Here is a 12,819-nt window from a genome sequence, read left to right as displayed (position 1 = left end):
TTATTCTCCGGATACTCCTGTGGAGAGGCCTGGAGAAGTTTCCATTTCTTCCAGCAAGTGACGAACAAGAACTACACCTCAGGTCTTCTTATGCACAAGCCACAGGAACAGATGGCTTTCAACACAAACACTGAATCGGATGGTGCAGAGCTAAAGAGCAGGGCCTCTGGGCATTTGAGCAGGGCCTCAAATGCCCAGACTTGAATCCCAGGTCCCGCTAAGTGATCTTATAAGCATGTTAGTTGGCCTTTTTTGAGCTTCAGTTTCCTTATGTGTAAAGGTTGGTAACAGGATCTATCTAACAGGGCTGTTATAAGGGTTAAATGAGTTAGTAACGCTAAGGTTTACTAAGCCCAGTGCATCGCACATAGTTGAATGCTCACTCACAGGCACCTTCCACATTATTACATGGTCTTTTCCACATAATAAGCATAGTTTTAAAATTTTATGTAAACCAAAGCTTTCTTTAAATGCAGAGGGAATGTTTATAGAGGAATCTTAGTGTAAATTTCCCTACAGTGTGAATAATGACACTCCAATTTCTCTTTTGTAAAAAATCCAGATTTTTTAATATGTTTGCCAAAATCAAGCTACTTATAATCTCAGTCCTAAAACACTGACTGAACATCTGCAATTGTAAGACTATGCTAAATATTAGGTGAATAAAAGAGCATGAATAAAATGTAATTCCTGGCTCAGGGCACCTCGTATCTGACAGAGAAGCTAAAATAATTATCCCAACTCGAAACTGATGCTCTACTGAAACTTTAGAAAGAGAACATGAGCACAGAAAAGGGACAAACTGATGAACATCAGAGAAGGTTCTAGGGTAGGCAGCCCTCAATTTGAAACTTGAAGGGTTTACTTTTACGTGTGTGTGTGTGTGTGTGTGTGTGTGTCTGTGTCTGTGTGTGTCTGTGTCTGTGTGTGTTAGAAGGGACAGAAAAAGCAGGAAAAGAAGAAAAAGAGGGGGACATGGAAGGAATAACATCAGCGACTGTAAAAATGTACTAGGCCATGAAACCGTATGATGCATTTGGGAAACGGCATGGAGATGAAGGACTCAGAGATGAGGCTAGAAGTGAGAGTGAAGAAGAAAGCAAGATGATGCGTCAACACTAAGCTAGCAAGTTTCTGTAGAAGTGGGGCACAATTAACAATTTTTGAACTAAGGAAAGAAATTATTGCAACTATTTTTAATTACACAACATTAGATGGCCTGGAAGGAACTGAGACTGGTGAAAGGAGAGAGGAGAAAAATCAAGAGGTTCTTCAAGGAGAAAAAGATGCAAAGACGTAGACTGGCAGTGGCAGTGAAGTAAATAAAACAACCAAATTGAATATACTGTGGCTTGGAGAATATGTGTTCTCTGTTCATCTCATGAGGCTGGAGAAAACCTGTATATGGAGCTAGTTCTGGTTCAGTGAACCCTTGCCACCAGCTTGGCATGATTTGGGCAAACTCTTGGATTACCAGGAATCCACCAGGAGGAGTAGGGTAGGGTGTGCTGCTGGAGCTCAGCCTCTGCCTGGTGAACAGAGAGTGCTCAGGGTATTACGAGGGGAACAAGGGCACATCTTAGACAAACAATATTAACAGTATGCAAGACAACTCAGGAGGAGGAAGAAGAAGAGGCGGCTGGGAAGAGGGAGGGGAAGAGTAAAGTAGAGGGGCAGAGGATAGGGAAGGAGGAGGAAAAATAATGGCTAACGTTGACTAAGTGCTTATTATGTACCAGGTGTCATCCTTTAAAGTCATATATAAGTGTGCCAGTCACCTATATGTGGTAGATACTATTATTTTGCCCATTTTGTTTTATTTTATTTTGAGACAGTGTCTCCGTCTGTCACTCAGGTTGGAGTGTTGTGGCACGACATGGCTCACTGTAGCCTTGACCATCTGAATTCAAGTGATCCTCTTGCCTCAACCTCCCAAGTAGCTGGGACTACGGGCATGTATCACCATGCCCAGCTAATCTTTGTATTTTTTGTAGAGATGGGGGGTTGCCATGTTGTCCAGCCTAGTCTCAAATTCCTAAGCTCAAGTGATTCATCCACCTCAGCCTCGCAAACTGCTGAGATTACAGGTATGAGATGTTGCACCTGGCCTGCCCATTTTAAATATGAGGGAATAGAGACACAGAAAGTTTAAATAATTTGCTCAAGGTCAAGCAATTTAGAAATAAGCAGTCAGGGCCAGGCGCGGTGGCTCACACTTGTGAGTAGGCAGGAATTTGAGGCAAGGGAGTCTAATTACAGAGTTTGTGCTCTTAAACACACGTGTAATATCTATGCAGCAACAAAAATTTCAATCCATTTTCAAGGCCAGCCTGGTTTTATTGATCTACACTGATCCAGGTGGTAACGTCTAGAAGTCTCCATCAGAACAACCTCCTTTGAGACCCTGAGATGCCTATGAAGACTGGCCAGCGTCTGGTTCCTACCAAGACTGCTCCAACAGCTCTTCAGGCAGTCCCGGACCCACCCCAAACTCCATCCAGTGTGGAGGTCACCTTTCAAGGGAAAACTCGGACCCAACCTTATTGAAAGATCAGGAAAACAGAAATGACCTCCTCTGAGGTCCCTACAGGCAGTGGGGGCAAAAACAAACCTCTGAGTGAATTCAAATCTCTAAGTCCATTCTGGTCAGCAAGACTGGAAATGGAATTTACCCAGAGGGCAAGTCAAGGTTACATGGTCACTAAAGAGCTGTAAAGTTAAGAGTAGTATCTTCAGTATGAATGCAAAGCCTTCCCTCTTCAGTGTTATAAATAAATACAACATTATATATTTAATATTTTAAATTTGTGTATATTAGTGTGACACAATGCCTGAATCAGCAGCTATTTTTCCTCAGAGTGTAAGATATTTCAGTGTTTTATATAACTAACCTCCTGTTATTTTACCACATATATGTAAAATGAGGGAGGGGGGAACTGAGAACAGGACCAAGGCAGTCATCTTAAATGTCTTACACAATATGTTTAAATTTAAAGAGATGTTATTTAATAAACCACTTGTCTGAATCTCCAAATTCCAGGTTTCAAAGTGTGTTCAATCCTAGAACAGCCTGGGTAGGCTACCTTAATCAACTTTCTATTATCTTATGTGCCCAAATTTCTCCAAAATTGTCTTCTACAAAAAGGCAACACCTTATATTTGAGTCCTTTCAAAGTTTCATATTACATGGGCCTCTTTGAAGAACAAAGAACTGCTCCAGGAAGACACTTCAGCTTGAAATAACCTAAAAATCAATGCAGTTTTGATAGAAAAAAAGAAGAGTCATTTAATCAAACAGTCAAGAGGGAAGCAAAGAAATGTAATGCAGATTTAGTTCTCATTCTTGAAGGGACACATGACCTCATAATTTCTAATGTTAGAAACTGTTATAAGCAAGCCTTTTAAAGATTACTTTAAAAAGCAGTAGTATTATGTCTGCCCAGAATATATAATCTGAATTCAATCACAAGGAAACATCAAACCAACTCAACTGACAGACATTCTGTAAAATAACTGGTCAGTATTCTCAAAAGATGAAGGAAGACTGAGAAGTCAGGACAAGTAACTGCTTTATGATCCTGAATTGGATCACAGACTGGAAAAGGGATATTAGCATTTTTTCAAAGGGAGTCTCAGTTACTTTGGTCTGTTAAACAAAAACCTAGAATTCCCTTAGCTATAGTGAAAATGATGTCTACTAAGAAAAGTACGATACTTCTTAAAGATTTTTTGTTTTGTTTTGGCCAGGATAATATTAATAGCACACATATCTCAGTGTCTTAATTCAGCCACAGGCGTACAAGTACATTCTTCTAATGGATTCTTGAATCTGAAAGATCAGCCGTAATTATAATATATGACAAACAGAAGAATAATCCCATTTTGTCTGTATTAGGAAACAGTGAGATCAAGCGCATATTTTGCTGGATTACTGTGAAAGTTGTTGTGGGTGTTTACACTTGTTTACAACGCATTTTTGTTAGCAAGAATGTGAATTACCAAAATACCCAAAGTATATAAACCAAATATTTAAAACAAAATTGACATGGTGGGGAACCATTAAAAATTAACTGCATAATGATGAACACCATACAACTTTAGCATATTCACAATGGTTAATGTAATCACATTCCAAGTATGTCCACTCTTGGCAGACACGGCAAACATTAATGCCAGAAAACATTATTCTTTTTCAAAACATTAACTCCATATTCAAATTCTGATAGTTTTAAGTTTTAAAATCCTTTGGCAGTGGGTTTTAACAATTAGTTGGTTAATAAAAAATATCGGGCAGGATAAACTAAAACGATTCTTCTGTTTCAGCCACACACATAATCATTAGAAGCCACCATATTTTGGAATTAAATGTGGTATTCCAGAACATGCATTCTCTCCCTGCTGAATTTCAGCAGACATTCCCTTCTTTTACTGGTTCAGGCAATATAGCTCTGGATCCTTGGGACCCTGCAAGGGCACTAGGGCCTTGCCTCTGCAGCCATGCCAGATCCTGTGGCCACATCAGCTTGCAGAGGTGCCTCCCACCCTTCCACCCTTCCAGGAAGCTGGGCAACAGCTGCACAGGAATGTCCACTCTCTGAGCGCCAGCCACTGAAAGACAAAGCACTTCTGTCTCCTCCTCCTTCTGCATTCCTGGAGGATGTTCAAACAGACCAGGGGTTTATTTAACTAAGTTAAAATATAGGTCTGGTTAGTGTTTTTGGTCAAAGGAAATCTTTAAAGTAGCCACAACACAAATTCTGAGCATCATTACGTAGTTTATCTTAAGCACATCCTCAATCAAAAATACTACCTACTTCTTGTGTTTTAGACGAAATTGCTGTACAATGTAATAATGGGCCAGTCCACCCAGGAAGGATGATAGTGCAATGTGGGTTTTTTGGTGATGGTGAAACCAAGAGACAACAGCAGTGGGAGTAGGTGTCTTGCAGCCACAGAGACACAGATATAAATCTCTCTTTCACCCCTAATTGTACACTCTTGGGATCTTGGGCATGTTCACCTAATCACACTGTGCCTCGGTTTCCCTACCTGTGGAAAGGCATTGATAATATTTACCTTGGAAGGTGGATTAGGGGATTCTAGAAAATACATGTAAGAGCCAAGCAGGTGCCTGGCATACAATAGGCAATGAATATGTTTATTTCTATAATAATGAATGATAATAATAATACAGATGAGCATACATTTTATTTTCAAAAGACAAATGTTCAATTTATATAGAAAAAAATTCAAGGAGAAAAATTAATTGGCTTTATTGCTGCGAATGAATTGCAACTCATTATTCATCTTCTAGTGATGCATCTAAGCTTGGAAGCTCAAGAATCTAGAAATGGGGAGGATAACACCCTGAGGCAGACCATGATCACCTTGCAAGCTAGCTTGAGATACGTAGCTAATTCCATTCTTTTCTGCCTTTTTTCTCTTATAATGTAGAGATGGGGGTCTCACTGTGTTGCCCAGGCTGGATCGCTTGAACTCCTGAGCTCAAGCGATCATTCCTCCTAGGCCTCCCAGTGTTAGGATTACAGGCATAAGCCACCGCCCGTGACCTTTTCTGCCTTTGTTTATATTTATGAATATACCTCAAAGATGATGGAGGAAACTCCCTGGTGTGGGAAAGCCACATCCATTCTCCACATCCTGCTTTGGGAGGATTTTCTTCCCTTAGTTGCTCTCACTTCAGCCTCTGACGTGACAGAGTCTTATGCAACAAAATGATTCCTCCACTGTTATGTCAGCAGGTGGAATGAAATGCTCATCTTCCAGGCAAGGCAGATGCTTCCCCCAAGAGACCTGTGTGGAAAAGCTGCTTCCGGCCCTGCAGCACTTTGCATCACTTTTCACACTGCAGCTCTGACACTTACCCCCTCCTCAGAATCTGAGAGAAATCTCCTGGCTAATGAGGGACTCCCTGACAAATGCCTCCATAAGTTAACACACATTAGATTACCAGAGGTAATGGAACAATAAGTGTTCCCAGGGGCCTTCAGCATCCCTGAAAGTGTCATCCTGCCCATTTGAGTCAAACTACAGTTAAAAAGTTACCAACAATTATATGGAAACTACCATCTTGACTTTCTCGGAGTAACTCAACCATCATTAAATAGACAATGCTCCTAGGGATTAAAAAGCAATCTTAGATCTTTTTATCCCATGGGAGCTAGTTTAGATTTCTGAATCGTCTCAGGGCTGATCTGGGCTTCTAAACTGTGGGAAGAGGCAGCAGGAGTGAGGAAGCAACTCTGGGTGCAAAGGTCAAGACAGGTGAGAAAGCTGTGTGTGTTTGAGAAATTATCAGTAGAGCTACCAGGCAGACAGGATTTTACCTAAAACTTATATCATTTTAAAAGTTGTGTGCACAGAGAATTTCAGAAAATCTCTATACTCAAAAGAATGTATGTAAGATTTTGTTATCGTTTTCAAATTGTCCAACCTGAGCTATTTCCTTGGGCTTAGGATCAAAGGGTCATTGTTACTGTGATTTCAGGTTCCAGTGCGCTAACAGCACATCTCAAAGCACAAAACACTACATTTCAAAGGCTATTTAGGAAACTGACCTTTGCACTTGCTGTTTTCTTCCCCAGACAATTCTGACCTCAGTCATAACTGAACAGTCCATTCCCTTACCTCATTTTGGGTCTCTGCTCAAATGTCCACTTACTGATGATGCCTCCCTACCATCCCATTTGAAGTGGCACAAAAACACTCAAACGCAGGCTCTACATCACCTTTGGATGCCTTCGTTTTCATTATTCCTTTTCTTTCTCACCATCTCTCATACTATAGATGCATTTGCTTATTTTCTGCCTTCCTCTCCCCGCAGATGCAAGTTTCATAGAGGAACTTTGTTTTTTCACTGTTACATCCCAGTTCCTGACAGAGTACCTGAAACATGGTCACTGCTCTATTCAATAAATATTTGTCAAATGAATAATGAACTGTATAGATGGTTTACCAAATGTCACGTATCTCTAATTCTCTTCCTAGCAGCACTGAAACTCTAACAAAGGTTCTGAGACACACACACAAGGCTCACATCTCCTTAGATGTCTTCTGCTGTTTCAGCTTATGAAGCAAATGTATCCTTCTAAGTTACCCCAAAGAATTTACACAAGCAAGTTTCTCTTCTAATCTTCTCAGGATATAGTGTTAATTAACACACCACTTGCCCTTCTCTGCAAATATCAAAAATTTTGATGCTCAGAGAAACCTAGTTCTCTTTTCTTACCATATTGATCTGAAGAGCTGGTGAAGAGAAGATAATCAGAAGCACAGGTCTGGGATTCGATATCCAAATCTCCCAACCTCAGAATCAGTCTTTTCCCCTTTGGTACTGTAATTGTCTTTTCACAAACAGTGTGATTGGGGTAGGTCCCGGGATAATTCTTAGATGTCATTGTGCCACTATCCTGATAAGTCACTAGGTGCCCACAGCCATCACCTGGTAAAGAAAAAGAAGGGGGGAATAAAAGAAGAAGGGGTCATTAATTCTTACTGAGGATTGAGAGTCCAATACAATCTCCAAGTTATGTATTTTATTGTTTTTGAGCAGAAGGAAAACCAAAAAACAAAAAAAGAAGATTGAATTATTAAACAATATCTATTGTTTCAGGTTATTTCATTTCTTGTTTTCCAGTTTTATCTTCTTGTTGATCAAAACATTTCACGCATTAGAACGGAAAGCCCTTAGGAAACAAATCATTTAATCATTATTTTTTCTAATCATCTATCTATCCACCCGTCCAAACTTGCTCAGCAGGCCTTGCATGCATTTGCCAAGCCAAATGTCATGTAATAATTCACAATGGAGAAAAAATATTACTCACTTTAGAAGGTGGTTGTGCTGATTAAATGAGATAATGTACAGAAAATGCTCCTGTTAGAATCTGAGGCTTAAGCTGATGTAACTTTGTTTAGCTACAAGTCATTTAGCTGGGGACTGAGCCTAATAATCATTTGAAATGTATGTCTTAGTTAATGACACTCACAGATTCTAAGGTTCCTCATAGACTTGGGATGTACAATCAGAAAATGTCAAGGATCTACTATGTTGAGTGCTTTTCATAACCAGACATGGTATTAAAAGCTGGAAACACAAAAGCAGCACTTGCTGTCTCATAGAACTCAGAGTAAAATGGCAAATAGTCACACATTCAAATAACTATAATTCTAGGTTCTATGTGTTATATATACATCAGGGGTCTAAACAAAATGCAAAGGAGATAGGCAAGAAAGAATGTTGCAGCGAATTACCAGCATTTCATCAAAACAAGAAATTATCTGAAGACTTTTCTGAATAGGGAAGTTCACCTATTAACCTACAAGTTTCTCTAGTTGATTGAAGTGACTTAGTCAATCACACAACTATCCAAGGACATGCACAACTGGGTGGGCTGCAAGGAGAATGAGCATACGCTGCATTCAGATTGCAAAATGTCTGTGGTTAGCACAGCTTCACATAAACGAAGCAAAAATTTCTGGTCTCAGCTGGAGGGAGCGAAGCAGAAAGCTGTTGAAGAAGGAACTCTCAAAGGTAGTAAAAGAAGGCCTCTCCATCCCAAAGTCTCTGATGGAGAAGCCTCACCTTGGGTATACTGTGAATCTGAGGACCTCAAAGCAGCCCTCTTCCCTCCCAGCCTCTTCCCCAGTTAGAGGTGGATTCAGGAGTCTTCCTTTATTCCACTTCCTTCTTGCCTTGAGGTGTCGGGGCCAAATGGTAATAGAGGTTTATTAAAAAATAAAAATAAAAAAGAAAAAGATTTGAAAACTCCAGAATCTACATCATCTCAACAGCCAAGGCCTAGGGAAAGGATCTACCCATTATCCAGAAACTCCCACAAGATTCCTGGCAGCCCCTGACAGGGGGCTGAATTGGGGAAATAGAGTTGGCTTTAAGGGACCAATGGGTTAAGAAGTGCCGGGGGGAACTTTAGACAGCCAAGATAAAACTACTATGAAGCCCTGAGATCTAGGCAGAATTAGTGAAATTTACATGGTAGGCAACAAAGACACATAGAATTTTTTGAGTAGGAAGATAACGAAACAGGTATTAGAAAAAGATGATCAACCTGGCTGGACAACGCTACAGGAACTAGAATGGGGACAGAATCTGGATCAGAGGAGCAGTAGGCAGGCTAGCAATGGGGGTAGCTGGAACAGGAAGGAAGGGAACAGAAAACAGGCAAATTCTTGAGACAAAATCAACAGACTCAGGTTTGGGGGAACTATGGTGGGAAGAACAAAGGAGAAAAAACACCAAGGCCTTGTTCAGTCCAGAAATGATTGCAACACAGAGGCCAATATAGACAGCAAAAAGAGTCCAGAGAGGGAGCAGGTTTGGGCACAAAGGTTGTAAGTTTGGTTAAGTTTGAGGTGACAGCTAAATTCCTTGGGCTCCCTGGCAGTTGGTAAACACAAAATTGCCAAGAATTAAATGAAAATGATACAAGAGAGAAGCATAGTGTGCAGGAGCACACAGTGCACGGGGCTTTGATTTGAAATCTGAATTATTTGTCGGCTTTAAAGGGCTTTAATAAAATATCCAATTTATAGTTTCTCTTTAAAACTGAAGGACAAACTGGGAGTGGTGGCTCATGCCTGTAATTCCAGCATTTTGGGAGGCCAAGGCAGCGGATCACCTGAAGTCAGGAGTTCGAGACCAGCCTGACCAACATGGTGAAACCCTGTGTCTACTAAAAATACAAAAATTAGCTGGGCATGGTAGCGCGAGCCTGTAATCTCAGCTACTCGGGAAGCTGAGGCAGGAGAATCGCTTGAACCCAGGAGGCAGAGGTTGCAGTGAGCTGAGATCATGCCACTGAACTCCAGCCTGGGCAAGAGTGAGATTCCGTCTCAACAACAACAACAACAACAACAACAACAACAACAACGACAACGGAAAGACGTGACAACCACATGATCAGGCATTCTCACAGGGCTAGTGACACAGTGGCTGTCCCTTGAAAGGAGCCAAACACCTTAGTTCTTCACCAGGTCTTTGTTACTCATTTCTGTTACCTGCCCTACCTTTGTAAGCATTTATTTTGAGCACCCTCATAAAGCAATCCTAGGGTAATTAGTACAAACAAATATGCATCTCAATATAAACACAACACAACCTCTCCAAGCCACCAAGAAATCTCCTGATCAAATATTTAAATGTCACTTTTCTTAGGACTATGAAATTCTCCTTTCATAAAAGAGGAAGAGAAAAACTTTTTTTTTTTCAGAAAACACAGTTAAACATGAAATAAGGAGCAATTATATGAGTCAACCTACATGTGACTATCATATTCTAAATTTTATTTTTTTAAAGTGACATGTGTCAGCAAAAGAAAATCTTAGGGTGTCACTTTTTTTTTTGAGACGAAGTCTCACTCTGTCGCCCAGGCTGGAGTGCAGTGGCAGGATCTCGGCTCACTGCAGCCTCTGCCTCCTGGGTTCAAGCGATTCTCCTGCCTCAGCCTCCCGAGTAGGTGGGACGACAGGTGCATTTACGTCCGGCTAATTTTTTGTATTTTTAGTAGAGACGGGGTTTCACCGTGTTAGCCAGGATGGTCTCGATCTCCTGACCTCATGATCCACCCACCTCGGCCTCCCAAAGTGCTGGGATTACAGGCGTGAGCCACCGCACCCGGCCAGGGTATCACTTTTATTCAGCCCTGTAATTGTATTTCTTTCCGACCACTTCCACTGTAAGGCCTAAGAGGAAACTTCTTTCACCCAGCAATGCTGGCACAATGCAGGCAAGTTCAAATCGTCAACATTCCCATCATTACTTTGCCTGGGGATCTGTACCTCCTTGGGAAAATTTCTCTCTTCCATTAACTATCAGAACAAAACCCCATGAGTCTTTGTTCTGCCAAAGAACCTGAATCGCAAAGGAAGTGCTGAGTCCTAATTTATTAAAAAGCGAACTGTCATCAGAAGTTCTAGTATCACTCTAACCTATGGAAGTAGACTATTTATGGAGTTTTCTGTGGCAAGACTAATATAATAAGTTTATTCCATGGGTATTAACTACATCAGGAATTTTCACTCTCTTGTGCTTCCACAGTTTGGGTGATTTCAAAGGATTAAGTAGAAAGATGCCAAAGGGCAAAATGAAAAACTGCTAGGGAGAGAAAATGCCTACAATGTCATGTGTTGAAGAAGGCAGATGCGTACACATGAAAACCAATAGACAAGTATTATTTATTTTTGAGACGGACTTTCGCTTTTGTTGCCTAGGCTGGAGTGCAGTGGCGCGATCTCAGCTCACCGCAACCTCCGCCTCCCAGGTTCAAGCGATTGTCCTGCCTCAGCCTTCCGAGTAGCTGCGATTACAGGCATGCGCTACCACACCCAGCTAATTTTGTATTTTTAGTAGAGATGAGGAGAAGCATTATTCTTATTACCTCATTCTGACACTCAGGTAGCCTACCTCTCATAGCCTGACTCTCTAATTGACAATCACTGACAAAGAAGACAAAAGTTACTTAAAAATCTATCAGTTTATCTTCTTTGTCTTACGTATCAATGTCAGTATCCTGGTTGTGATATGGTATTGTAGTTTGCAAAGATGTTATAATTGAGGGAAACTAGGTAAAAGGTATACAATATCTCTCTGTATTAGTTCTTCCAATTGCATGTGATCTACAATGATCTGAAAATAAAAAGGTTAATTAAATAATTGAAAAAATAATGTCAATCAAGTTTGCCTGGCTGGGGATGGAAGTGAGGAGGCTTTTACTTTTTCTATTTTATACTTTTTTATACTCTTTGCATTTTGTTATCCTGTATGCTTTTTCTCTTTTTTTTTTTCTTTTTCTTTTTGAGACGGTCTCATTCCATCACCCAGGCTGGAATACAGTGGCACAATCACAGTTCACTGCACCCTCGACCTCTGAGGCTCAAGCAATCTTCCCACGTCAGCCTCCCAAGTAGCTGAAACTACAGGCACACACCACCACACCTGGCTGATTTTTTTTTTTTTTTTTTTTTTTTTTGGTAGAGATGGGGGCCACACTATGTTGCCCAGGCTGGTCTGGAACTCCTAGGCTCAAGCGATCTTCCCACCTTGGCCTCCCAAATGCTGGGATTACAGGTGTGCGCCACTGCACCTAGCCTAAAATTCTTTTAATTAAAGCATTAAACAGATCTGCAAAAAAAAGATCTCTATGAAATACAGTTGACCTAGTTTCTTCAGCAATGAATTAAATGAAGAGGCACACACAAAAAAGTGTTTATTTTAGATTTAAAAGACACTTATGTGCCATAGCAATTAAGTGAGACTTGCTTGAATCCTGATTTGAAAAACCAACCTTATAAAATCTTTTAAATAGATAATTGGGATATTAAATAATTTCAGATAATTATAATTTTATTAGGTGAGATAATGGTATTGAGGCTACATAAGAAAATGCCATTTTTTTGAGGGATGCCTACTGACATATGTAGGGCTGAAATGACATAAGGTCTGGGATTTGCCTTAAAATACCTGGCAAAAAAGAGGTGATGCAGAATAAATGAAAAAATATGGAGAAATGTTGATGGTTTCTATAAATGGATGATGAGGGCTCACAGTTCTAAGAATATTAAAAATTAAAAGAAATAAAGATCCATCTTTAAGGGAAAAAAATAAAACCACAATCTTATGATTAAACTCCAAGTAGTGTTGTGGGGAGGATAGGCGGGGAGTGACACAGTAAAGTGCCACCTATCTAACATCAAAATAGGGGGAATGGGGAAAGAAGAGGGGAGGAGGAAGTTTTGCCATAGGGAATTTGACCACTCTTCAAAGTGGCTACACTACACAAT

The 12,819-nt window shown here is 40.4% G+C and overlaps 1 protein-coding gene across 5 annotated transcripts in view; it reads right to left on the bottom strand.

Annotated features, from left to right (window-relative positions):
• Positions 1–12,819, bottom strand: part of DCBLD1 (discoidin, CUB and LCCL domain containing 1) — a 67,141-nt gene that overhangs the window by 38,544 nt on the left and 15,778 nt on the right. For all 5 annotated transcript variants that reach the window (XM_009451894.5, XM_063813379.1, XM_054686210.2 and 2 more), the window contains exon 2: positions 7,250–7,462. In XM_009451894.5, the coding sequence (XP_009450169.4) occupies positions 7,250–7,462 (213 nt within the window). The remainder of the gene's footprint in view (positions 1–7,249; positions 7,463–12,819) is intronic.

This window comes from Pan troglodytes, chromosome 5, assembly GCF_028858775.2.
Source record: "Pan troglodytes isolate AG18354 chromosome 5, NHGRI_mPanTro3-v2.0_pri, whole genome shotgun sequence".
NCBI classification, from domain to species: Eukaryota; Metazoa; Chordata; class Mammalia; order Primates; family Hominidae; genus Pan; species Pan troglodytes.
The sequence above is the reverse complement of the archived record's forward strand: the minus strand, read 5'-3'. Positions and strand labels throughout refer to the sequence as shown.